Source organism: Ictidomys tridecemlineatus, chromosome 12 (assembly GCF_052094955.1).
Source record: "Ictidomys tridecemlineatus isolate mIctTri1 chromosome 12, mIctTri1.hap1, whole genome shotgun sequence".
Classification (NCBI taxonomy): domain Eukaryota; kingdom Metazoa; phylum Chordata; class Mammalia; order Rodentia; family Sciuridae; genus Ictidomys; species Ictidomys tridecemlineatus.
In genome coordinates, this window is record NC_135488.1 from 61,822,604 (window position 1) to 61,850,321 (window position 27,718).

At 49.8% G+C, this 27,718-nt stretch overlaps 1 protein-coding gene across 4 annotated transcripts in view; it reads left to right on the forward strand.

The window, feature by feature from the left end:
* Positions 1 to 27,718, forward strand: part of Sfxn5 (sideroflexin 5) — a 112,477-nt gene that overhangs the window by 59,916 nt on the left and 24,843 nt on the right. For all 4 annotated transcript variants that reach the window (XM_005322154.5, XM_040270736.2, XM_040270737.2 and 1 more), the window contains 3 exons: positions 8,245 to 8,335; positions 24,975 to 25,090; positions 27,194 to 27,279. In XM_005322154.5, the coding sequence (XP_005322211.2) occupies positions 8,245 to 8,335; positions 24,975 to 25,090; positions 27,194 to 27,279 (293 nt within the window). The remainder of the gene's footprint in view (positions 1 to 8,244; positions 8,336 to 24,974; positions 25,091 to 27,193; positions 27,280 to 27,718) is intronic.

The window sequence follows — 27,718 nt, forward strand, 5'->3', positions numbered from 1 at the left end:
AAATGGCCTCATTTGTTTTACTCCCACGTAAACCAACTCATCTCCAAATGGCTGTTAAGTGGGGCATCCCATCTCATGCCCAGGATCTCTCTCCTTCCCTGAGTCTTTATGTCTTACTGCCAGCGAGAAGCCACATGTTGCCCAACATATTTAGATGGCTCTCCAGGAGAAGGCCAACGCTTGCCGGTGGACCTGCCACCTGGCATGGGACTTTATCTAGGCGTCAGAGTGGAGGTTCTTGATTCTGGGGCTTGCTGGGCTGAGGCCAGAGGCTGTCCCAAGATAGGGAAAGGCCTCGTTCTTCCCTTTGTCACTTCTTGGCTCCTTAGGGTGAAAGGAGCTGATGGCCTGCCTAGCTTAGCACTTGAAAACCCCCTTCTCTTCTAGGAGATGTACAGGTGGGGGGCAAGGAGGAGGTCTCTCAGGGAAGGACATTGAGTTGCCCTGAGGGGAAGGGCTTGAGCCTTGGGGATCATTGTCTTGGTGGGACTTCCTTCCCCTGCAGGCCTGGAGCTCAGAAATAGGAATTCACCTTCTTCTGGGAGCTCTGGATCCCCATTGTTCCACCGAAGGACCACCAGTCATTCCAACCCACCGACTTCCCAGGACCAAACCTAGCCCAGATTGGTGGGTGTTTTAAAGACTGGGCCCAGCAGAGGTACCCTGAAACTGGGGACTCACCTGGTGGGGTATGAGGGCCTCACACTGCTCTGGGGGACCCCCCTCCCTCTTCTTCTCTGCCTAGCCCTAGAGCCCCCTGGAGAAGGCTTCCCTGTCCAACCTGAACCACCGTCCCCCCAGCCCAGCTCCTAGAAACTTCTCCTTCTCACACTCTCAATTACGCCCCAGGTCCCTGTCCTCTCATTGTTCCACAGCCTGAGTCTTGTCCCCCAGCAGGATTACAAGTTAACCAGGGACAGGCACGGTGTCTCCAACCCCCCAAGGGGAGCAGAGAGCCCTGCTCCATAAATACCTATTAATTAGGCCTCTGATTGATTGCTGGCCTCGGGAGGTCCCTGTCCTCTCCCATCCGTGAGCTTTGGCGGTGGTGGCGTCGTCCCTCCGCCTGATGTCTTCACACAGTGAGGGGCTAACTTCGGCAGATGGAGCCGAGTTTCTGACTTGGAAAATCTGCAGCCTGCTTGCTTTTCTTTTGTGTGTGTAAATCACAAAACCTCCCAAGAAAGAGGCTTTATTTTCTTTTCCTTTCCCTTGTTCTCTGGAACCCCAGGCCCCCACGGCCTCATTAACTGATCTCTGCTTCAATTAGTGACAAATCCCCTCCCAGGGTGAGCCTGTTAGGGGGAGATGACCTGCAAACAAGTGTCACGGCCCCAGTGGTTGGCCCCACTCTGGCATTAATTAAAACGAGTCCCCACATGCAGGCGCCTGGATGGGGGCTGACAGGCTGAGAGCAGGTCCCAGGGATGAAGGTGAGCTGAGGTGGAGGCCAGCCTCCTCTATGGAGCCTCACCCATTCTCAGAAGAACCCCTCGGCTTGGCCAGCAATCCCCCTTGGATCAGCGATCCCCAGTTTTCATGCCCCCCCAAATGAAGTCTCATGCTGGTTCCAGGATCACCAGGGTTAGGAGCCTGCAGTGAACCTCCTAAATAGATTTGGCAGTGTCTGGCTTCTTGCTTGAGAATAAAAAAGAAATTCCGTCTTAAGTTATTTTTGAAATCTAACAGTTTGCCGTCTTTTAACAAAGGAAGCCTCTCAGTCCTCATTGTGTTTTCATTGGGAGTTTGTGCGGAATGATTATGGGGTAGCCCTTGCTGTCCTCAAGGGCGAGAGAGGAGGTGGAACCCACTCACTGACTCCCTCCAAGGGCCTATTCTGTGCTGGAAACATGACAGAGACTGGGCTGCAGCTGGGGCCTTCAGGATCCAGAGGGGACACTTGAGCGCACCTAACGTAGTCAGAATCATGGTGAAGCTGGCCTCTGGGATGCAAGGGGACCAGGGCGGGGCGCCTAATTCAGTCATGGTGCTCACTCAGGATAGACTGAGAAAGCCAGGGGAAGGCAGGGCTGGGTGTCGCAGAGAGAGGGCAGAGCACACGCAGAAGCAGGCAGGAGAAGGAACACTATCCAGAAACAAGTGGCTGCCATGTTCAGAGCCATGTGAGAAGGTGTGGGGTGGTGAGCCATGGCGGGGGCCAGGGCCAGAAGTGCTGTGAGTGCCTGGCTCAGGAAGTAGGAGGACCACACCGGGAATCCTGGTCTGGGCTCAGGGACCTGGGCATTGCAGGGACTCAGGCAGAAATAGACTGGAGGAGAAGTCATGAGGAGTTGGCAAGGCCCAGCCCACAGACCACTCATGGACACAGGGTCCTGGGGGAGGGTGGACGTGAAACAGGGGAGGAAGGCTCAGGGCTGAGGTCCCTCATGACTAGTCAGGGGCTTATCAGTAGAGCCAGATGATGAGAGATGCTTCCTAGTCACTCCTTGAAACCTTGTCTTTCCCTGCTAAAGAATTGCTAACCTCCAGGCTGTGGGCCCTGGGGTGTCCTTTCTGCATAGGACATGGAGGCTATTTCCCTGAATTACCAGACACTGGAGTATAGGGAAGGAGGGGCCTTGGGATCCCCATGAGCCCCTATACCTCCCAGTTGCTTACTGGCAACTCCAGGTCCCCTTGATGGTCATGATCCTAACACTGGCTAATGATCATAATAATAGTCACAACAGCTGACACTTAGGAGTGCTAACACTGTGCCAGGCACTGTATCATTGTTCATCCCCACTGTACAGATGAGGAAACGGAGGCACAGGGTGATGTCAGCAGCAGAGCCTACCCTGGCTTCCCCACACACTCTTCTGCTGACACAGAAACCTCTTTTTCTTCCTGCCATTGCTATGACGTGAGAAGGTGAGAAAAGCCAAGCAGTGTTTTAGCTTCCAGATTGGAGGAACTATAACCAGGCTCTGGGTAGCAGGTACCTCCTCAGGTACCCCTGGGAGCAGTGGGTACTGGAGAAAATTTTTTGAGAGACTCTTTGTGTCTTCTGCCCATCTTCATACTTGATTCCTGGATTTTCTGTCCAAAGTTGATTCAGCTGCATGTGTTTGCTCTTAGTCTGGAACATTCACTACCTTTCTACAATACAGGATCTGGCTGATTCTGTAGTAGAAGGTGACTCCAGACCCTTCTCTCCTTCTTGGGGTCTAAGCGAGGTGGGAGGGCTACACCTGTGCATCCTAGACCAGGTTATCATTTTGCTTCTTCTGTTATGAGCAGCTTCTTGGTTGAGGGACTATTGCATGGACCCTGTAGCAGAATCTGAAGTGTTCTGGAAGCCTGCAGATGGTGATGCTGGCAGTGGCAAGTCAGACATGAAAAGCAGCCCTGCATCTATTCTGGGGAGGACATGTTGCTGTCCCCTCCTACATGAAAGGGTCTGATGTAATTGGTTTCTCCCTAGGTGGCACACTGGTCCCTGTGGACAGTTCAGTGCTCAGGGTTGGCCATTGTTGCTAGCAAACAAGCCACTCAGCCACAGATGCACTTACTGGCACTTTAACCTGTGCAGAACTCTGTCCCAGCCACCTCGGTCACTTTGTACTTGAGCCCACTGCTGAGCCACAAGCTAGCTTGGGGTTGGAGGACAATTGACCTCCATGGAAGGTCATTGATCCACTTGAGTTTATTCTACAAAGCATGCCCTCTGGTGGCATTTTTTGGTACTTCAGTGGTTGCTTGCAGGGCCCCAACCCTTGCCCTGCAGGACCCACATGAATGCACCACCATTAGGATCTATTATTACCCACCACCCAAGGGTGGGCCTAAATTCTGACCTTATGCCATCCTTCCTGCCAGGCATGCCTTCCCCTCCTGTGTTCTTCAGGGCCTCTTGGCAGAATTGATAGAGTCACAGAGCCAGCTGCAGGCTCCTCCAAGTGCCCTGAGACAACCTGGCATTCCATGCCTCTGAACCTCTACAGAGTCCCCCTCTTTTCCTGCCAAGCTGCTCCCTACTCACCCTTCAGGACTCAATCAGGCTTCCCTTTTCTCTGAAGCCTTTGTGGTCCAGCCTCTCTGGTCCCCTCTTCCTGTCAGGGTGGGTGAGATGACATTCTGGAGTGGGCTTGTAGACCCAGTGTGCCGGGGCTAGGATCAAGCAGTGCTCAGTGTTTGCTGAGAGGGACAGCAGGGCTCCCAAGACAAGTCTCTTTTATCGATTTTTCTCCTCTGCCTCAGAAATCATTCACTTCATTTGTTCTAGAAGCATTTAGTAAGCCCCTACTCATATCACCATGCACTGCGAGTTTAGTGAGGAACAGGAGAGACACAGCCCTGTGGCCTGGTACCTAGGTTCTGTTGGGAGAGATGGAACTTTAAAGAGTCCACAGGAAAAATGAATTCTGTGCTCTTCCATTTTAAAAATCAGACACATGTATTATTTTGATTCAGAAAATGTTAAGGTGTACAAATAGGTACTTAGAGCTTGTGATAGGTACGAGGAAGAAAAAGGTTTCGGGATCTTTGCAAAACTATCAAGGACACCTTGAGCCAAGGGGAGGCCAGATATTTAGGCTGAAAGTGAGGAGGCACAGAGGGACAGTGGTCAGGGCGGAGGTTGGCTCATGGGAGGAGCAGGGAGATGGCCAGGTGGCTGGAGGCCTTTAAGCAAGGCCATGTCCACTTTCAGAAGACCACCCCGGATGCTGTGGAGAGCCAAAGAGAGGGACAGCAGAGGAAGTGGGGAGCCTGGTAGGGAGGTAGGGACAGGTGACAAGTGCTAAGTGGAAACAGAAAGAAAGAAGTGCATTCAGGATATTTAGGTGACAGCACAGGTGGCCCCTAACAGTGAGCTAGTTGTGGACCTGAAGAGGCTCCTGTCCAGAAAGACCCTGAGGCTTCTGGCAGAGGAGCCGAGCTGGTCATGGGCCAGGAAGACAGGATATGGGTGAGGCAGGGCTATATACCCTCCACCTGGGCACATGAAGATGGAATGCTGAGGCCCATGGGGACAGGCATCCCGCATCCTGTGCCCATGTGGGCTGGGAAGGAGAATGCAGCCTGGTGGGACCAGGATGCAGGCATGGCCCAGCCCCACCCAGGGTGTCCTCACCAGCCTGGCAGAAATGAGGCTCCTTTTGGCCTAGAAAGATTTTAGTATTAAGGGATACAGCCACCAGGCACATAGCTCATGACACTAAAGGCTGTATATATATCAAGGGGTCCCACCCCACCGGTGGCTCTTGGTGCCCTTTTCCCATCTCCTGGGAATCTGCTTTTGCTATGCAAATGGCTGGTCTTAGGTGGTTCACAAACATCATCAAAGAAGCATCTCTCCTTGGGAAGGACAATTGGAAAGCAAATAGCTCAGGATTAAGAGTGAAGCTTTAGAACTAGCAGGCCCCACGAGGACAGGCGAGACTTAGGAGGCATGTGTATGTGTCTGAGAGCAGGCCAGCACACGAAAGCCCAAGGAAGGGGCTGGAGACCAGCGCAATGGGAAAGAGGAGACCTGGGCATGTGTGTAGCTGGGAGTTCTGTAGGACTTAGTGTGATTACCCTGCCCACCCACCAGTGAAGGGCCAGGGACAGGGAGGGTGTAAATACAGAGGTGGCGAGTGGCTAAACGTACCCTCATTCCTCCTCTGGCCCCAAGTCCAGGCCTTCCTGCTCCAGCACCTCGGACAGCAACAGCCTGGGCAGGAACCCAGGGTGGGCTGCAAATCAGGGGGCTGGGAGCCCGTCTGTTCTGGTTCTTCAGGGCCCTTTGGCCTGGAACATTTGGTGGAGCCCATTAAAATTAAAAAGCCAAGTGGCTGGGGGCTCAGAATGCCAGCTCGTTTTCCCTGGCATGGTGGGTCCTGTTTAAGGGAACCAGCTGGCATGAATGGCACACAACTCATCACGAACAGCAGCTAGCGATCAGAAAAATCAGAGCTAATAATCAGGTTCGGGAAAGATAATGAGATATGGAACAATCACTGCTGAGGGTCCCCCAGGGTCTGTTTTAACAGCCTCCAAATAAGCTACAAAATAGAAATTAACCAAACAGGGGCTCCATTTGGGCAGAGGGGAAAACAAACAAGGTACAGATTTGCACAAGAATTCCTCATGGAGCCTAGGACCCATGGGGCATTAGCAATGGCCTGAGGGAGGAAGGAACCTTCTCTAGCCACGTCTCTCCGGGCTTTGATGGTCAGGCCAATGCAGTTGACAAGAAGCCAGAGAAGAGGGAAGACCAGCTTCTGACAGCTCAGGGGAGGGAAGGCCCAAAGACACCTGGAACCGGGGCTTGTGGGAGAAATGGGCTAGGTCACCTTTTCTGACTGCGGCAGTTCCAGCCAGTGGGAAGAACAACCAGCCAGAGAGGGGACAGCTTCAGGGCACCCCAGAAAAGGCAGAGTGTTTGCCATAAGTACTGACCTCTCTTCCTCCTTACCCTCCTGCTATATTCCAGCCCTGCCCAGCCCTGTGGGGAAGGGTCTGGAAAATTCCAAGACTCCTTGCTCACTTCCAAATGGCTCCTGCTCCCTGTCTCTTACACTTCCTTATCTCTCCAAGTGAATGTGCTGGGCTTTGGACCCAGGCCTTCTGACTCCTAGCTGCGGAAGCAGGGGTGTTGGAAATGATCTAGATCCCAGTCCCAAGCTGGCCTTGGTCAGGGGTCTCTTGCTATGCAAACAGCCAGTTTTAAATGGCATGGGACATCATAGCTTCACTCCTGGAGAACAATTGAAAAGTAAATAGCATAGCAGATAAGAGCAAAGCTTTGCAACTAGAACCTGGGTGGCCCATCCTAGCTTCACCAGTCTCATCATAGCTGTCTGTCCTTGGCAAAATTACTTAACCTTTTGGACCCTGCCTCTTATCTGTGAAAAGGGGCAATGCGGCCTCTCCAAAAGCCTGTGGTGGGGCTTTCCTTAAGACACTATGTGCTGAGTATGAGTAGCTCATGGGCTGTCAACTAGTCACCTTTCTCCTCCATCTCCTCCTCATCACTAATGCCTGTTTGGGTCCTCTGGTTCCTCCTTGTTTTTCCTATCTGCACTTTTTTGTAGGGTAGAGAGGCTATTTGGGGGAGACCTGAACTTGGTGAGGCCATGTGTGGCGGGGCAGCAGGGCCAGGGTGGGCTGGCAGTGCTCCAGCCTGGTCCTGCTGTGTCCAAGCACAAGCCTAGGACCCATGGGGCATTAGCAATGGCCTGATGGAGGAAGAAACCTTCTCTAGCCACGTCTATCCTGGAACATTCAGTGGAGCCCTTTAAAATTAAAAAGGTAACCCTCTCAGCCTTACCTCAAGCCAACAGGGAGGACAAGGAGCATGAGACAGGATAGCCCAGGCTGGGTGAGCTGTGTGCACTTTGGCTCCACAGGGCCCTAGGCTGCCCAGGGCTTGGCAGACTGGCATTCCCAGGCCAGGTGGTGCCTGCCCCACTGTGCCCTGACTTCTGCAGGCACTGGTGGCCCTGAGGATTTCCCAAGGCTCTGCATCTTCCACAGCCACCCAAAATGCTAAAGCCAAAGCCATACTTGAGGGTTCAGAGAGCCCTGCTGAGCCACCAGGTATGCAGATCTGAGAGCAAGATGGGCTGGCTCTGGCCTCCGTGTTGGGGAGCAGAGGCCTCCACATACTGTCTTCTGGTCTGGCCACATGCCTCGCATCTTTTCTCACTCTGAGCCTATGCTTTTCCCCTCCAGAAAGTTCTGCTCTGCCAACCTCTCCCCACCTTCCTCTCCAAGAAGCCCCTCTCAACCTTTTCTGTGCTCTCCTTGATCTCCCTCCATTTGCCCTGTTGGTTCATGTGCTTATTCCTTAATCATCAGCTTACTGAACATGAACTGGGCGCCACCAGTTACAACCCTAAACCCTGTGCACGCAAAGAGGGAAAAGGTGTGGTTTCTCACCCCCAGGCTAGGGAATCAGACCCAGGAGAGGTGGACATTCCCAAGGAGGGAGGTACTGGTGATGCGGGCAGGGAGACTTGGGCTGCCTGGGAGAGGTGATATCATTATTATACAGCTGCATTTATTAAGGCATCTCATGTACCAAGTTCATGCTTGATACTTTATACCCTTATAACAGCCCTGGGATGTTGTATAAATTTCTATTCCTTTTAACCACAAGGAAATTGAGGCAGAGAAAGTTTAACTTATCTTCCTAAAGTTCTACTGCTGCACTGTCTCACACAGGTCAACGGAGAGCTGCTCTTCCTCCAATTCCGCCCTTTCTTCCCATAAGCCATTGCAACTTTTTCTGTTTTTTTGTTTTTTATTCTTTCCAAGGTGGGCCTTAATGTCCTGGTTCAGAAAGCCAACAAGTTCACTCCAGCCACCCGCCTTCTTGTGCAGAGATTTGTGCCATTCCCTGCTGTAGGTAAGAGCTGCATAGCACACGGACCGGGAGTGCTGCCCCTGGGTGGGTGGGACCACGGGGCCTACAGCCCTTCCACACCTCTCCTGATGCCTGCAGGGGTTCTGCTGGGGGAACTGGATCCAAATGTGTGCAGATAGAAAAAAGGATGACAGGGCTTCCCTCACCAGCTCCATGCTGAGATTCTACAAATCTCAGAGGAATTCTTTTTTTTCTTTCTTTTTTTTTTTTTTTCAGAGAGAGAATTTTTTAATATTTATTTTTTAGTTTCCGGTGGACACAACATCTTTATTTTATTTTTATGTGGTGCTGAGGATTGAACCCAGCACCCCGGCGCATGCCAGGCAAGCACGCTACTGCTTGAGCCACATCCCCAGCCCTTTCTTTTTTCTTTTGCAGTAGTAGGAATTGAACCCAGGGCCTCAGGCATGCTAAGCAAGCACTTGACCACTGAGCTACAACCCAGCACTCTTTTGTTTTATTTGAGGTCTGGGGGTATAGCTCTGTGGTAGATTGCTTGCCTAATATGCACAAGGCCCTGGGGTCAATCCCCAGTACAATAATAATAATAATAAAACTTTTCAATAGTTTTTTTTCTTTCTCAGCATATATTTTTCAATTGAAGAAATATATTAAACAATAATAATGATAACAGTTTGAGAGGGTCTTGCTGAGCTGCTGAGGCTGGCCTTGAACTTGAGATCCTGCTGTCTTGTCTCCCGAGTAACCAGGATTACAGATGTGTACCGCTACATCAGTAAGCATGGATCTTATGGGATACTTAACCTGGAGTACCCAGGCCCCCAGTGCTCAGTAGACATGATACAGTGGATCCTGTGAACTTGTAAAATACTTACCCTGACCGCTAACTGAAATGTAGCATTTTCTTCCATCATGAATGCACCCAGCAAACCACAGTAAGGAGCAGGACCAGTGGCTTTGTCACCAGTGGAAATCACAGATACTTGTGTGACACAGTTGTCACTTGGAGACCTTAAAACATTGTTCATGTACAACAGTAATTCAAAATATTCGTATTCAATATATCCACTGCTAGATCTTATTTTTTAATTCATTAGTCAAAGAACATGTCTAGTACTATTTAAAAATTTTTAATAACTTGTTTTAGTATAATCCCTTTGTAATCCTTTGAATTTTGTTTTATGCATTCAGAAACAGTTGTCTTCTTCTTTCTCTTCCCCCTCTCCTCCTTCTCTTCCTCCCTCTCCTTTTCCACCTTTTACTTTTTGGGGGTACTGAGGGTTGAACTCAGGGGTGCTTTAGCATTGAGCTACATTCCAGCCCCACTTTTTATTTTTATTTTGAAACAGGGTCTTCCTATTTGGCTCAGGCTGGCCTTGAACTTGTGATCTTCCTGCTTGGCCTCCTGAGTTGTTGGAGGCCAAGCAGGCATGTGCCATCATACCAGGCAGGAAAAATGACCCCGAGAGGGGTGTGTAGGCCTAATGTTACTGTCAGAAAGGTTCCTGGCACAAAAGAAGGTTGGAAGCTTCTGCCAAACCCAGGAAATGCCACAAATCCTGACCTGGCTCTTAGGAAACCTGAACTTTATTTGGGGAAAGAATACCTCTTTAGGCCTGGCTTTGTTAAGTTCCCAAAAGTGGAGCATTTTTCAAAGTGAAATAAACATCTAGAGCAGTACAAAAGGAGGGCATGACTAGTTGTCAAAGGAGACATTTAAGCAAGTGCCCAAACACTACCAGAGTCCCCCTCCCTGCATCTGGTGCCCAAGGACAAATGTGGCACATGGCCTGAGGTCCCATGACCTCCCTGGTACTGAGGTTTGGTCTGAAGAGCCCAAACTTGTGGCCTTGACCCTGATCTTCACCTGAGGGGTCTGCTTCCCCTTCTGTTTACCCACTCCTACAGCCCAGAGCTCTGGGAGAAGCAAATGAGGCCACAGACCAGATTTCATTGATAGTAAAGTGTTTGGGGGCACCTATGAAGCCCCCGTGAGAAGGTGGGAGATTGTTCCTGGGCAGCCCCACCTCCTCCATGGCCCAGAGGCTAATGAACTCCCAGAACCACCCGGCTGAGCCGCTGCAGACGCAGATAATTGCTATGGCAACTCCACACTTTTAATGAACTCTCAGCTATTTCTGTCATGGGCCATTAATGGAATACCTCTTTAGGTCTGACTTTGTTACTGGACCTAATTGAATAAACGTGGCTACCCAACTGGTGCTTGTGGCCATTGGGGTTGAAGGATCAGAAGCAGCCTGAGAACCAGCAGCTCCCAGCTGCCCTGGACTGGATCGAAGACTCCACACAGATGTAATCTGTCCTTGAGCCAAGCTTCAGATAACTTTGCCAGGGGCCCTTTCCAGACCTCTCTGCCACTATCTTGCTGGGTAACCTTGAGATGGTTTTGACCTCTTTGGGACTCCTTAAAGAGAAGAGGCCCTAAAAAAAAAAAAAAAAAAAAAGAGAAGAGGCCCTTCTTTCAGTCTGAGCCTCTGGCTGCAGTCTGACTCCCCTCCCAGCTTCTTATGGGGAAGGAGTCTTCGGCTCCCTCACACAAATCCAGCCATGGTTAGGTGTCTTGAGATCCACCAAGCTCCTAGGCAGTTGCACAAGTCATCTGCAGCATGGCTTGCAACCTTGCTAGTCCTAGCTTGCCAGGAGAAGCAGGCCCTTCTGCAGCCCAAGCCCATCTGCAAACAGGCACTGGTCAACTCCCCCTGTCAGGGCTGACACCATGCTATGGGAAATGCAATGGAGTACCGCACCCTCACCCACCAAGGGCTGAAAAACCCCCTGGTCCTCTTAATCCAACATCCAGTCTCTGCACCTGGCCTTCTCCACCTTTCCCTGGGTGCCCCTGCCCAGAACAAAGCATCTCTGAGCCACACTGCAGGCCGGTAGGGCTTGATTGGCTCTACTTTCTAAGAAAAGTGAGGCTGGATCAGGCTGAACCACAGGAAGGCTGCTTACAAGCTTGCTCAGGATGTGCTTCACCTCGTAAAGTGTCCTTTGGGCCCTTTGGGCCACTGGCACCATAGGGGACCACACTCAATGAGCTGTGGGTGCACATTGGAAGTTGGGAGAAGTGAGTGGAAGTGATCAAATGAAGCCCTGTGTTGGGGGGGGGGTGCTTGCGTGTGTAGGGTAATGGGGGGTCCTGAAGAGCTGTGTGCCCAAGTTCAGAAGCCGCACCCCACTCCCTCTCTCCTGGGCAGGCTGGGAACAAGGAGGCTCCCAGGAATCAATTGCTTCTTCCCCCTGCTCTGTCCTGCTCCTCCAGGCTCCTCCCCAGCCGGAAGCCTGGGAGGTGAGGGGAGATATCTTTTCTCTGCTCCATGATGTTGAGAGAGAGGCCTGAGACACCTGGGCACAGGATACCTGGTCCCTGCACCTGATTCCATTGCTCCCCATCCTTCCTCTTACCCACGGAGTCCCTTGCCACTGGGATCTCCTCGACGGTCACCAGAAGCCTCCTCTGGGTTTGCAGAGCCCAACACTCCCAGGAACTGCACACCTCTCCTCACCTCTCCAGCAGTGTGTTCTTCATTTTGTGCTGGGAGGACCTTAAAGTCAGTCTCATTTTATAGAAGCATAAGTAAATTCAGACTCACTGAAAGTTATATTCTAAGTTGACCAAAGCCCAGGCCTACCCAGGGCTACTTCAAGCCCGTGTGGATAACCCTGTGCCTCTGTCATGAAGAAACAGGGTCGTGTCCAGAAGTGGCCAGGGCTACTCAGTGTCCTGCCGGGAGCATTCCACCTCCAGGTCGCCCAATTTTTCAACTGGGGCTGTGTGTGCCTGTGCACGTGTGTCCGCCCACGTGTGGCTGATGCACGTGTCCGTGCTAACTATGTGGGAAGCCTGGGATGCTCGCTGCAGCCACCTCTCTCCCTCAAGGTGGTTTCAGAGCCACGCTGTGGCCCTGGTCTAGAACGGCAGTCATGTGGGAAATCTTGGTTTCTATTTATACATGGAGATGTTAGGAAAGACGGTGAGCCCAGGAGCATGTGTGTTGGCATCGAAATCGATTGGGGACTGGTAATTAATTTGTTTAGACCTTAATTAATTCTCCAGTTCTTTCTTATTTGTGGACTGTCACGCTTAATTGTGTTCAGGAGCTTGGGCTGGGAGCAGGCCCTCTATTAATTAACGTGTGGTTGCTGTGAGGTGGAGTTAATGGTTTGGGAAGCCGGGCAAACAGTGTAATTAAAGGTCGACAGAGGAGACCTCGGAAAAATACACCCCCAGGCCCAGGAGCAGGCTCCATTCTAGGGGAGGCAGGCCCCACAAATGCAGCCTTTCGGTGAGGACTTGGGGAGGGATAGTAGGGAGGTGTTCCTAGCAGGAGGGAGGGCCCTGTGCAGATCCCATGAGAAGGTCAGTGGCCAGAGGAATAGACACGCTTGTCGGGAATGGGCAGAGCCGGGTTTTAGAGAGTGGGAGACCCCAGGGGTCACCTTGGGGAGCACATCTCTAAAGCTCACACCTCAGGCTCTGTGGATGTGGGTATAGGCAGGAAGCCCTGAAGGTCACCCCAGGCCGCCTACCTGTGTCACATGGAGAAGGGGACACCAGTAAATGCCATGGGCTAACGAAGACCCCATCTGGACCGTGGACTCCCATTGCAGGAGGCCTGAGCCTCAGCATCAACCTGCTGATCCCCGTCTATAGAATAACCTTCCCATAGGAACCAATGAGAAATGACCTCTTCTGACGTCATCGCCATATTTTGTTAAATGTCAAACATATTTCATTGCCATGAAAAAAAATCTCTGCTCCTCAGTGAGCAGGGAGACGCTCAGGGCGTCTGGGAGTCCGGGAGATCTGTTTGTTCACACCAGGGCACAGGACACCGGGTCCCTGTCCTGTGCCTGCTCCCTGCCCGCTTTGGCCCCCAGGCCACCCAGGTCTTTATGTCCTTGATTTCCCCTGCTCCACTGCCCCTCCCTGTGCTCAGGCCACCTGCTGGTCTCCTCCAGGAGATGGCTGCACAGTGCTGCCTGAGCCCTGGGTCCAGCCAGGTCAAAGCAGAGCTCCCAGCCTGCAGCTCCACTGTCCCTTGGCCCCTGTGAGTGGGAGACAGCAGGAGGCACCCCTGGCAGATGTGTCTTAAATGCTGTGACATGTGCACCCTTCATTGAGGTCAGTGGTGCTTCCTATGGCATCTCTGGCCCTCGAGGCTCCTCTGGAAGCCACAGTCCCTTCTCTGACCTGCTCTGCTCTTGCCCTTGCCTGCTCCCCAGCAGCTGTGGCAACTCTTGTGACCCTCCCCTCCTGCCTCTTGTGGCCCCAGTCCTTTGCCCCTGACCCTGCTGGCCTAGAAGCCCACTCTTCACCGCTCCTCAGCACTAGCCTTGGCTGCCAGGTATTTTGTGATTTGGCTCAGACACCACCTCCTCCAGGAAGCCCTCCCTGGTAGTTTCATTCGGGGTTAGGCTCCCTCCATCTCTCCAAGACTGCTTCTCACATGTCCAAGTTCGCCTCTCTCATCAGGCTGGGTCAAGGATGGGATCTCATGGATCACCACCCCCCAGGCCTCTTGGAACCCAGCACATAGTCAGTGCTCGATGCAGGTTTATTCAATGATCAAACAAGTGCTTTACCACAAAAGGATTGAGATTGGGCACTTGCAGTAGAACTTCACCCTGACCACACTGGTAACTAGACTCTGTATCTCCCTGGATACTTATTCTGGATTTTATTTTTCATTTTTTAAAATTGTTTTTAGTATTCTGGTTGTGTGTGTGTGTGTGTGTTGTGCGTGCGCGTGTGAGTTTGCACCTTCACCTACTACATTCACTCTTTCAGTCAAGCAGGACTAGAGAGAATGATCAGTGAACTCAAGATTTAACAGTTCACCCAGTGTGTATCTGACCTTTCCGGACCATGCTTGCCCCATCCATGATATGGAGCTACTAGCTAAGTGTGGTGGCACATGCCTGTAATCCCACCAACTCAGGAGGCTGAGGTAGGAGGATCACAAGTTCAAGGCCAGCTTCAGCAAGTTAAAGCATGGGCCCTAAGTGAGACCCTGTTTCAAAATAAAAAGTAAAAAGGGCTAGAGAGCTCAGGGGTAAAGCACCCCTGGGTTCAATCCCCAGTACCAAAAAAAAAAAAAAAAAAAAAAAGCGGAGGGTGGGGTGGGTGGATACTAGTATCTCTAAGCAAAGTTTTCATGGGAGTTAAACATCCATCTCCCAGCATATCATGAGCACCCAATAACTGTTAGTCCTCCTCCAGCTCCGTTCCCCTTCCCCTGTCCCAACTAGCATGGCAAGTTCACAGAGAGGACACATACCTGCCATAGGGGAACTTGTTTAGGAGCGGGGGTTGTCAAAATCTTGAAATGCTGCAAAAAGCAAATGTTCCAGTGATAAATACTATAAAGTTTCATAGAGGATAAAACCTGTTAGATATTATTTCTTTTCTTTTTTTGCGGGGGGGGGGTGTTGGTGGGTGCCAGGGATTGAACTCAGGGGCACTTAACCACTGAGCCACATCCCCAGCCCTATTTTGTATTTTATTTAGAGACAGGGTCTCACTGAGTTGCTTAGCGCCTTGCTAAATTGCTGAGGCTGGCTTTGAACTTGCAAACCTCCTGCCTCAGCCTCGGGACCCTCTGGAATTGCACATGTGTGCCACCGTGCCTGGCTTATTAGATATTATTTCTAAATCAGCTTCCAATGCTTCCTAGATTTTCGGAACCTAACATGAACTAAAGCATTTAGGTTAGATTATTTTTTGAGACAGAGAAAGATCCTTAGACATCAAAGGGATGTGCGGACATGGTGACGTGGCTGTTGAGGAGCCACCGAAGGGTGCTCTTGTCGGAGCTTCCTGGAAGGAGGGTGGGCTGGGCTGGCTGCCGTAACAGGGGACAGTCTCACAACCATCGGGGGCCCCAGTGTGTATCAGCCCCCAAGAGGACATTAGCAGGGGGTCCCAATCAGCCACAAGGAAGTCTCTAGTGGTGTGGCCTGGGGCGCTGTCTTCAGTGCTGTCCCTATCCATCATGTTGTGACTGTCTTGGACAGGGGAGGCTTGTGGCTCACATTCAGGGACAGGGACCCCCAGCCTGGCAGGGCTGTGAATTCATGAATGAGAGTACATATCTAGAAAGGTCTGTAGAAGGGGGCTGATGGGCTTTCACAGGTTTGGCATGAGGTATGCCGTTCAAAACAGTGTAGCTGCACAAATGTTAGGGCACCAACACCCGGACTTGGCTGAAGGATTTAAGATGAAGAATTGGGGCCCCCGGGAGTTTCATGGACTGTATGCTCACAATGCATCCCTTCTGGCTCTGGTGAGGCTCACTCAGATTTCAGCTACATTACCAAAGATAAAATGTGCAGAACCAGGCTGGGTACCATGGCACATGCCTGTAATCCCAGTGACTCTGGAGGCTAAGTCAGGAGGATAGATAACTTAGGGAGACCCTGTCTCCAAATCAAAAAATAAAAAGGGTTGGGGATGTAGCTCAGTGGTAGAGCCCACTCATCTCCACAACCCTCTGGTTCAATTCCCAGTATTGGGGGTGGGGAGAATGTCCAGAAAGGAGGAGTCTGTATCCAAGTATCTCTGACAAGTAGGAGCCCAGCAAGAGAGACAGAACCTTCTGAAAATGTGATAGTCTTTTATTGGAATGAGCTCTCTGACCCCTGGGATTTAGGGAAATATCTGATTAGCAGACTGGCTCAAAAAAAAAAAATGTGAGGGGCAATTCACATGTGGCCGAATCACCAGTTTCTGGGCAGCTTGCCCAGGACCTGGCATATAGTAGGTGGTCAATAAATATTTATAGAACAAACAGCCTTCCAATTCAGAGATTTTGTAATTCCTAAAATCCAGAAGGCAGATGAAACCCAGAGGTAGAGAAGATGAAGCAGCACAAGACCAGGGGAAGGGTGGTGATTATAGTTGGGAGCAGGAGACTGCCAGGAAAGGGTGGGGCATGTTGGGGCCTGGAGTACAGGTTTAGGGTTTGAGCTTTATCTTATGGCTAAAGGGAACCATTGCATAGTCTCAAAGGAGGGAGCAGCTGCGACAAGAAGGAGCTTTTCAGGAGATGAATGTGCTAGCAGGATCTTACATTAAGAGATTCCAAACTTCAGAATCAGTCTACTCCTAGATTTGCAGGCTGATTTTTCAGTCCAGAAATTCCCAGTCCTGAGTTGGTGACACTTCAATATGGGTTGTGAAACTCTCCCCAGATTCTCAAGCTATTTAAAAGAAAATCTGTGCCATTTAGCACTGCCGCTCAGATGGAGTAACGGAATATTGTGAAATGAAGCAAATATTAGGGTATACATCTTCATTGGGTAATCATCACTCCTTTAAATCGGAGAGGTGTATCTTGCTGTGATTTGCATGAGTGTGTGTGTGTGTGCGTGTGTGTGTAGGTGGTGATGTGCGTACGTGTGCACTTGTAAATGCATAGGTCATCTCTGGAGGACAGGAGAACCTGGAGAAGGGGTGAAGCTAAGAATCAGGGTTGGGAAAGACTTACAGCTAATATTCACACTTTTATACAATTCGAATTGTTTACTATGTGCACGGGCTACCTGCAAAATAGAGGAAGGGAGGGAGGCAGGAAAAGAGGGAGGAAGGGAAGAGAAAGAGAAGGGGAAGGGGAGGGAGCCCAGTATTGCCAGACCATCCTTCCAGATGAGGAAGTGGAATCTGCTAGAAGTCAGTTTGGACCTCAAAATGGGAACTCAAGAATTCTGGGTACTACTGTGGTACTTTGCTTAATAAAAATGGCTCCGTTTTTTTTTTTTCTGATAATATTATTTTTTTGTCTAAAGTTAAACAGTCATCCAGAGATGAGTTTAATGTATCTCCCTCCAAATTCAAGTAAACATCTCAAAGTGTATAAATCAATGCTTATTTATTATATCTACAAAAATACAAATGAACATAAATGGGATCAAATATGTACACAGTAAACTGCTTTATGCTCTCACAATAAATTTTGGACGTCTTTCCATGGAAGTCTTAAAATTCCAATTTATCCTTTTTAAACACAGAGGTAGTTCTTTCCATGGCAATTTTGAAAATTATAAAATATTTCAAATACAAGAAAAAATGAGGAAATAGAAAAAATGATAAGTTTGCTCAAAACACTCTGTACTCTCTGCCTTCTTGATTTGGGTCTCTTCTCTCCAAGGATGGCCATTGGCCTACAGCCTGTGTATCCTTCCCATTTAGGTTTTTATTTTTTATTTTGGGGGTACCAGGGATTGAACTCAGGGGTACTCAACCACTGAGCCACATCCCCAGCCCTATTTTGTATTTTATCTAGAGACAGGGTCTCACTGAGTTGCATAGCACCTCACTTTTGCTGAAACTGGCTTTGAACTCCTCCTGCCTCAGCCTCCCGGGCTGCTGGGATTACACATGTGTGCCACTGTGCCCGGCTAGGTTTTTATCCTACGTGCATGTGTCTCAAACCATCAACGGTATTTTGTTGTTGTTTGTTTTGTTTTTGTTTTCAGTGCTGGGGATGGAAGCCAGGGCCTCAACGCCTGCTAGACAAGCACTCTGCCACTGAGCTGCATCCCTAGTTCTTTTTACGTTTGTATTCTGAAACAAGGTCTCACCAAAATGCCTTGAACTCAAAATCTTCCTGCTTCAGCTTCCCAAATAACTGAGATTACAGGAGTATGCCACCACACCTGGCTTGTTTATATATTTTTAAACATTTATATTCACTATATGATACTGTATATGTCCTTTTGAAACTTGCTTTCCATTGTGGTTTTGAGACTTATCCATGTTAACATGTATGTGTCCATTTCTGCTGCTACAAGCAGTTCTCCTGTTCTACAGGACTATCCACAGTTGATGCATCAGGATGTTTAGGTTGTTTCATTTGTTACACACAGTCCTGCTCAAACAACCATGTACATGTGTCCATGTGCATGTGAGTGGTTTTTTCCTGGATAGGGATTATCAAACCTTCATCTGTATCATGTCCACCTAGGAGGCTTAAGAAAAGAAAGAAACCCATCTGGGCCTGACATCATGTGACCAGTGTTGTGAATCCAGGGTTATGCACCTAGAAGTAGAGTGAGCGTTGGAGGGTGTGTCCTTTAATTTTACTAGAGATTGCCAAATGGGCACACTGGCTTTTACTGAACCTGCAGGACATGATCTTATGTTTCTTATGTCCTATTCAACATTTGATATTATCAATCTTTTAAATTTTTTGTCTATCTGAAAGGGTTTGTTTTGTTGTCTTTTTATTTTATTTCATTTTATTTTATTTTTGCAACACTGGGAATTGAATCCAGGGGTGCTCCACCTCTGAGCTACATTCTCCAGCCCACTTTACTTTTTATTTTGAAACAGGATCTCACTAAAGACCCATACTGGCCTTTAACTTTTGATCCTCCTGCCTCAGCCTCCTGAGTTGCTGGGATTATAGGCATGCATCACCATGCCTGGCTTATTTCTCAATTTAATTTGTGTTTTTCCAATTCCCAGTATGGTTTGAATCTTTTCTTAACTTTATTGGGCATTTGGGTTTCCAAAAAGAAGAAAGCAAGAAAGAGATCTCTATTTCATATCAGATTCAAAAATGAATTCCAGATAAAGACCTAAATGTGAAAAGTAGAATTTTTAAATTTTTTGAAGAAAATATGGATGAACATCTGAGTAGAATTTATTTATTTATTTCTCTCTCTCTCTCTCTCTCTCTCTCTCTCTCTCTCTCTCTTTTTTTCTTGTGGTACCAGGAATTAAACCCAGGGGTACTTAACCACCAAGCCACGTTCTTACCTGTTTTTGTTTTGTTTTATTTGAGACAGGTTTTCGATAAGTTGCTCAGGGCCTCACTAAATTACTGAGTCTGGTTTTGAACTTGTGATCCTCGTGTCTCAGCCACCCAAGTCTCTGGGATTACAAGCATGTGCCACTGTGCCCAGCTCTAGAATTTCTTAATAACACAAAAAGCATATAGAAAGAAAAGAATTATTTATTTCACTACTTATTAAACTACGTGACAGAAGACACTATCAAAGAAGTGGCAAGTGTGGTTCACACCTGTAATCCCAGCGATTAGGGAAGCTGAGACAGGAGGATTACAATTTCTAGGCCAGCCTTGGAAATGTACAAGACCCCATCTCAAAAATAAAACAAAAATGATTAGGGGTGCACCTCAGTGGTAGAAGGAACTTGAGTTTAATCCCCAGAATGGGAAACAACAACGACAAAATTCACAAAAACAAAGTAGGAAAAACAAACCATAGGCCACGAATAGCTATTTATAAACTATTTAACCAAGGAGGATCAATCTCTGAAACATAAAGAACTCTTGCAAATTTGCTTTTTCTTAGATTAATTATCGGTCTTGTGGCTATTGGTCAGATTGAGTTATGGCTATTGGTTTTTTGTACCCATATTTATATGTAGTTTACTGTGATTTTTGATCACTGCACCTTTTTCTTAATTTTCTAAAGTTCTTTCTTTATCGTGTTGATGTTTTTGGCTGAAGCGAGCTAAAACCCTCCACTCTAACTAGCTTAAGTAACAAAGGAATTTATTACTTTACAAAGGGCAACTCTTAGGGGAGGCACCCAGGCTGGCCCCATCTTTCTTCTGGCTCGGCTCTGTCAGTGCTCATGGGCTTCTTCTTCCAGTTAGCTCCTCTCCTAGACCTAAGAAGGCAGCAGTAATTCCAAGCATCACCTGGAGACCCAGCAGTCAGAGGACTTGACACCCTGTCTGCTGGCTACCCCTTCTCAGATGGGAGGAGACTATTCCCAGTCCTAGGGGGTGCTTCTCATTGGCTGGATTTTGGTCACGTGACCCTTCCTGACCAATCACCCACAAGGGGAGGAGTATTCCTATTTGGACTAATCTTTTGGAGGTAGAATAGCTGCTGGGTGTCAATCATGTCTTAAATTTAGTGGCCCTTTGTTTATCAAGTAAAATAAATATAAGTATCAATGTATATTTCCCCAGTTTCCTTATACTATGGATTAAAAATAGATCTCGTCTGCCATATTTCTAGGATGGCTTTTGAGGGTAATTATTACATTCCATTGTTTAAAAAAATCAAATAATATAGAAACATTTAGTGTAAAAAGTGAAATCTCTCAATAACCCCCGAGTCTCAAATTGAGAGCCTTTTCCAAGGGCAGCAGCCTGGGGTGGCTGTGAGCCTTCCAAAGCGTTACCTGTGGATTTGTGCACACATAGATGTGTCTATAGCAATTACAGGGTTTTTACATACAGTAAATCATCATGCACACACACTCAGTAGCTTTTTTTCACATAACAATTTGTTTTGGAGAACTTCCCATGTGAGTTCCCTAATGGTGGACATTTAGGTTGTTTCTAATTATTTGCTCTTACAAACAGTGCTATAATTAACATCCTTGTAAATGTCTCTTTGTGCATATGGGCAAGCATTTCTTTAGGGTAGCTATCTATGGTTTGGCAATTTCTACTGCCTTTAATTGCATTGCCTGGTATCTGGCAGACGATCTTCTGCATGTACAATAACTTTTCATGTCCTTGCACCATTATAGTGTAAGTTTTAAAAAGATGTTTTAGGCAACAATTAGGAATCTAAGTTTAAGTTCAAATTCTGTATGGATTGCTGTGGTCAGCTGAGGTGACACTTGAATGAAGAGATTCCTCTACAAGTAGCTAAGTCCTTACAGGTACAGGCAATGGTTTGGGGTAGCAGGTAAGATCCACCCCCACCGATGCCCCAACATTGACAGTAAGGCACATCATGATTTTTAAAACATTAAAATATGGGGAAATGCATCTTAGAATTGAGTTATGATATCTCATTTTTTCTCAAATCAGTAGAGCACTGCTCCACCTGTGTTTGAATGATCTTTTCCCCCCCTCCCCCATGAGTGGATACTGTTGCCCTCCTACCAATCTGTTTGCAACACAGGTGTATGTGTTGAGGGACCGGTTCACGGCATTTACCTATATGTTGTCTATTCTAAGCTGGTGGGGGGCAAGCTCCCCAGTAGCCTTCTTTCTGAGAACTTTTGCTCATGTTTGTCTACTGCTCCTCCCTTTCCCCCATGCTGTCCCTGTTACACTGGGTGCTTCATTAGCTGTTCACAATCTGCATGATTTTGCATCGCAATGGGTTGGATGTGAGAACATCTGCAGCAGTTGAGAGCATATTTTGCTCAGGACTTGACACTGAGCTTGCTATCAGCATGAAGCAATCTCTCTATGTGTGTGTGTATGTCTCTCTCTCTCTCTCTCTCTCTCTCTGTATCTCTCCCTCTCTTGTTCCATGACATCTCCTAGCATTGCTGCTCCAACATCAGTTACGCCTGAGTCTTGAATGGTGTCAATCTGAGTTGAAAATGTGCCAGTCTTCTTAACATTATCACTAACAGACTGCTTAATTAACCTGCTGATACTGTCAATAGTACATCTTGCTGGTATGTCAGAAAGGAGACCCATGGTTGCACTCTCTCTCTCTCTCTCTCTCTCTCTCTCTCTCTCTCTCTCTCTCTCTCACACACACACACACACACACACACACACACACACACACACACACCTCTTGCTTGGGCTCTGAATGCCCCTGTCTAGAAGCTGGACTTCCCAGGAGTAGACTAAGAGGGACCTGGGAAGATTTCAAAGGAAGGGGTACAGCAGAATTAAAAGTTCTCGATTAAATCATGGAAATGAAATCACTAACAGGTCACGGTCTCATTGCTCAAAGGCAGGGGTAACTAGTAGCCTGTATGTATACAAGCTACTAGTTGGACCACCTGTGTACACAGTCAACAGAGAGATGATGGACGTACACCCTCCACGCAGGCAGTAGCTCATAGGCAGGTGTTCCCAGAAGGGGCCTGAGAGCTTCCCCCATTTTGCGCATTAGAGTTTTCTTTTTTTTCCAATCCAGCTTAGATGAGGCTGGTGGGCATTGTTAGTCCCCAATAGTGTCCTTAAAGTGGATGTCTGTGGGGAAGGAAGGAGGCTCGGTTCCTTCAGTGATGCTTCTTTTGTCTCACGTGGATTTTAATTTGAACCTAAGTCCTACTCTGCCCTGTGAGCCCTACACTCCATTCTTGGGAATTTCAGAGAGAGTCAGTGAGATGCCACAGTGAGCCTGGAACTGATCCACCACCACCCCAAGTCTATACTCCTTCTTTGCTTTGTCTCCCCTAGACATAAACTCACAAAATGGGGACTAGAGACATTTCACTTGTCCCTGGCTTCCTTGACCGGCATGGGTGCAGGTGCAGAGGCTGGCATTTCGTGTGAACATAACCTGTGCCCAGGAATCCCTACATGCTGCCTCTCCTTTTATACTCAGGGAGGCCCACTGGGGGAAGTGGGGGCAGCTGCTCAAGTTTTCACAGAGCTGGCCACCCTGACCTTAAGGAGATGCATGTTCCCTGGATCATGGTCCTGTAACTTTGCCTTTCCTGGAACGCTGTGGGTGCAGTGGCATTGGTGATGGAGGGAATTCTCCAAGGGCAGGGATTGATGCTTTTCAGGGCAGAAAACCCCACTCTCCCTTCCACTGGTTTTTCTTGGCTCTCCTGGGAACTGAGGGCCTGGCAGCCCCAGGGGCCTGGGAATGCAGAACATTCATACTGCCACTAGAGGGCGTCCTACTAACACAGAGGCCCCAATGCCAGCTTCCCTATGCCACCCTGGGGGTACCTTTCTGAGCCCTGAGCCCTGGGTGTCCTGGGCCTGCAGGAGCTCACTTCTGGAGATAAGCAGAGAGAGCCAAATTGAAGCCCAAGCCCAGAAAGCCCCCAACCCAAGCTCCCAACCCCTCCTCCAGGTCCTTTCCTGCTGCCCCAAATCTCCTTTACCTCCAATTCACCTTCCTAATTCTGTCTCTGGCTGTGGTTAAGACAAAGATTTTTGCATGTCAACATGACTTGGGGCTGGGTAATCCTTTGTCATATGAGGGTGTCCTGTGCATTGCAGGGGTGTAGCAGTATCCCTGATCTCAACCCACTCGATGCCAGCAGCAGCCCCACCCCCAGCCCCACCCCCAACTCCAGATTATGAGATAATAAAAAGCATCTCCAGATGTGGCCAAATGTCTCCTAAAATCACCCCTGGTTGAGAGCCAAAACAGGTGAGCATGTCTGCTGTGGGGACAGGAGGGGCCCAAGGCCTGAGTCCCAGCCTTAGGGGGTCTGCCCATGTTAGCATTGCGAGTGTCGTGTGGCAACAGTAGAGATGCTCAAAGATGGCATATGTGCTCTAAATACATTGTACTGCTGAATTTGCTCTCCTGCTTTTCCTCCCCAAAGACTGCAGAGCCTCTCGGTCTTCGCCTCAGTTTCTTCCACCTCCCTACTTGATTGAAACAGGGGACTGAGGCTCAGAGACCCCAGGGTCTCAAGTCACCCACCCCTCATCTGCAGAGCTCTGTCTCCCAGCTGTGAGCACCCTGGACCTCGGGGGCCCCCCAACTGTTGGCTCAGGCCCCAGGAGCATCTGTGGGCTCCCTCCCACTCTGCCAGCTCACTGGGCCCCGCTGCTCTCCAGCTCCCCAAACCCGGGTGCCCCCCCACTGGAGTGGGGGGAGCAGCAGGTGCGGATGCTAATCAGCGTTCACAGCCCAGAACTGCAGTCGCTCCCAGGCTCACACACTCCCCAAAATTAAACACTCATTATACAAAATTAATTGACATTAATTAGCAAAAATTAAAACTTTAAACACAGCAAGGCGCTTTGGGGGGAGGAGTGAAGCAGGCGGGCTCTGCATTTGTCACCCCCCACTTCCCACCCGCCCACCACCCTCAAGTCTCCCCATTTCCATCCTGAAGCAGGGCTGTATCTACACCCCACTATGATGAGTCCAGGCCTGGCCTTGTGCATCCCAGTGAAAGGGAGAGGAAAAGGCACCCTGCACTAGGCACCAGCTGATGTGGGGCCCACAGACGCCATATCTAGTGCTTAACTTAGGAGCCAGGAAGCTCCCCTCAGCGCAGGTCTCCAAATCTCAGCTGAGACAGGGAAGGGCATGGCCGAACAAAGGAATTGAAACATTGGAAGAACTGTGCTGCCTAGTCCCCTGGGTACCCAAAGGTTGAGGCCTTGTAGTCTTTCTGCTCTGTTCCACTTTGCTGTGTGACCTCATATAAGTAACCTCCCCTGCCCCCAGCCTCAGTTTTCCATCCATATGATGAGGAGGTGGTGTTGGGTGAGCTTTGGCACCTGCTGTCAGGGATGCAAATCTCTCTGGGAATTTGATTCACTCTGAGGCACAAGGGACTGAATGTGGGGACTGATATTTTGAATGGATCGGGTAGCCCATGGGGCAGTGTTCATGATGGTGGAACATCAGACTCCAGGGAGATGTGTCTGGAGGCCAGAGAGCCCTTGCAGATTGGAGTCCACTGCACCTGCCTATGGGGCCTGGCCCAGAGGACAGGAAAACAGCATTGTCCCTAAGTCCTGAACGGTTTCCCCCCAACATCCATTATTTTCCATCTTTGCTCACCAGGTTCCCAAGGGTCCCCAAATCCCACACCAGGCTGATAGGCAAAGGGACAATAGAACCTGGCCTGCCCTGACCTTCTCAGCCTTAGCACTCGTTCAGGACCCTGTGGCTGGGGTGTGGAGGCCTGACAGGGAGGAGGGGGTGGCACCCGCAGGTGCAGTGCCATATCCCCTGCACCCCTCTCTCTCCAGCCAGTGCCAACATCTGCAACGTGGTCCTGATGCGGTACGGGGAGCTGGAGGAAGGCATCGATGTCCTGGACACCGACGGCAACCTCGTGGGCTCCTCCAAGATCGCAGCCAGACACGTGGGTGGCCTGGGAGCACAAGGGACCCTGGCGGGGGGGGGGGGGGGGTTGGTTTTGCCCTCTTAATGTCTCCTCCCCGCCCACTCCCACCTCCCATCTGTCCCCCTGGACACGCCTTTGCTTCTCTCCAACCTCTCCTCCCATCGCCACTGTGAAAAGTCCTCACTTCTTGTCCCAGTCCCTCAGGACCCAGCTCCTCAGATGAGGTGTTAATTGATGAGGGCAGAGGAGACACCCCCAGAGCTTTCTTGCGGTCCCCAGAACCCAGGGCCCTGCTGCCTGGGCCTTCACTCTCTTTTGGGTACAAACAGGAAGCAGGAGGAGAGTGGCACTTTTGCAGCACGCTTCTGGGACCCCAAACCATGAGCTCTGGGATTCCAGGCTTGCAGAGGCCTCTGGTGTGGTTTGGAGAAGAAGGGTTTGTGACAAGACCGTCCCTTCACCTGGGTTTCACTAGCCCCGCCCACTCCAGAGCTGTGATTGAAGAAACAGCACCCTCTGCCATGTGCATATTCTGTGCATTCCCCACCTTGGCCTTCCTCCTAATGGTGGTCTGGCTCGTCCTGCTGCCCTGGGCTCTGGCCTCAGTGCTGGGGATGAGCAGTGGTCAGCCATGAGGTAGCTGAGCCTTCACCTGCTCCTGCCACTGTTCCTCTGTAGCTCCCACGAGGGACCCAAGTCTTACTCTGCTCCTGAAGCTTTCTCCAGAAGCCTTTCATCTGGGGAGAGCCCTCTCTCAGTCCTCATCCTCTCCCGAGTGGCCACCAGGAAGTCAGTGCCCATCTGGGGCTAGGGAGAGGCTCAGATGGGGTGCCACGCCAACAGTGCGTCCTCTGCCTGTTGCCCTGCCCTCTGTCCTTCTAACACGTTGTTCAGGAACATCCTCTCGCTGCTGGCCTTCCTGACCATGAAGTTCTTAGGAGAAGTGTTTGGCCCTGAGCCTATCAGGGAGGGGATTTAGCCTCAGTTTCCTACCTGACCCCAGCTCCTACCCCGACTCTATCCTTTCCCCCAGCCGCTGTGAGGGGGGCAACTGTGATACCCCCTCATGGGCCCACAAGCCAGGAAACCCCTGCTCTTCTGCAGCCCTGGGCTTTCTACAGACTGACCTGGTCCATTCCTTCCTTGCTCCAGGAATCTGTGGACTGTGAGTCCTTCCTGGAAACTCCTCTCAGGATGAGAGTCCCTGGGGTTAAAGAGACTTTCATAATGGCCATCCAAACACAGAACTGACTGAGCTTAGCCCCAGTCTGTGGCCTCACAGGAACACTAAAATCAAAGCCCAGGGCAGATCCCCAATGGAGACCCTGCAATCACTCCACAGAAGCATGTACCCTTACAAAACTGACCTCTTGTGTCTAAGAAAGTCTGAACCAGCAAAGCCTGGTGGTGCATGCCTATAATCCCAGCGACTCCAGAGGCTGAGGTAGGAGGATTACAAGTTTGAGGCCAGCCTCAGCAAATTAGTGAGACTCTCAGCTACTTAAAAACACCCTGTCTCAAAACAAAAAATAAAAATAGCTGGAGGTGTAGCAGAGTGGTAAAACACCTGGGTTCAATCCCCAGTACCAAAAAAAGAAAGACAAATTCACCCAGAGCCAGGAGACACACACAAGATGTTCTGCATCTTTGTCTTTAAGAGATATCAAATATTAAATTTAAAAAAAAAAGTAAACCCAGAATCTCTGTCCTCCCTCAGCCATGGCTCAGCGTGCCCTTTCCTGCTCCTGCTTTTCGAGCGTCTCGGGTCCTCCATATACTGCTTCTGGGCCACTGCACATCCTGGCTGAGGAGGCTGTCCCCTCACACCCAAGGCACCTCCCCGAGCCTCAGTCCCTTCCTGGGGCTGCTTCTGTTACTGCCCCGCCCCCACATATGGTAGGTGACGGGAATCTGCTCTTTCCAAATGTGCATGGTGAAAAGCCAGAGGTGGCTTTTTCTGCTGTCTGGAGTACAGCTTTGTGAACGATTCCATGAATAATTCCACGCTGCCAGATGTGCTCTGCAGCAGCACACACACCTAGGGCTCAAGGTGGGGTCTGTTGCCAGGTGGCTGTCCCCCACCCCAGATGCCCTTCTCACCCCAGCCTATCTTACCCTCAGGCCCTGCTTGAGACGGCGCTGACACGAGTGGTCCTGCCCATGCCCATCCTGGTGCTGCCTCCGATCGTCATGTCCATGCTGGAGAAGTGAGTTGGGCAGCCAGGACTGGGGGGCCTCTGGGGAGGGGGGAAGGGGAGGGTCCAGGGCAAGGGACAAGGGAGCCACTGGCAGCCTGCCCAGTTTGTTCCAGGGGCGAAAAAGGTCCTGCTCTATTTTCAGACACTCCAGGGCAGTGCTCCTGGAATCCCGGGAGAATTCATGGACTTGTCTTCTGCAGGCCTCATGCTAGGGGCTGCGAGACACTGCCTACGGACAAGGCTGGCCTGCCCTGACCAGCCGGCGGTTCAGGGGTGGGGGCAGAAGTCTGTGTGCGTGATTGTGAGTGTGCGCGTGTGCAGGCACACAGGGCCTTCTCCACTGGAGAAAACACAAGTAATAATAACCTCCCCGCCCCCCACCCAGAGGGATGTTCTAAGGACATATTTGTCTTGACTGTCAAGAAATAAGGGAACATCAAATACCAAT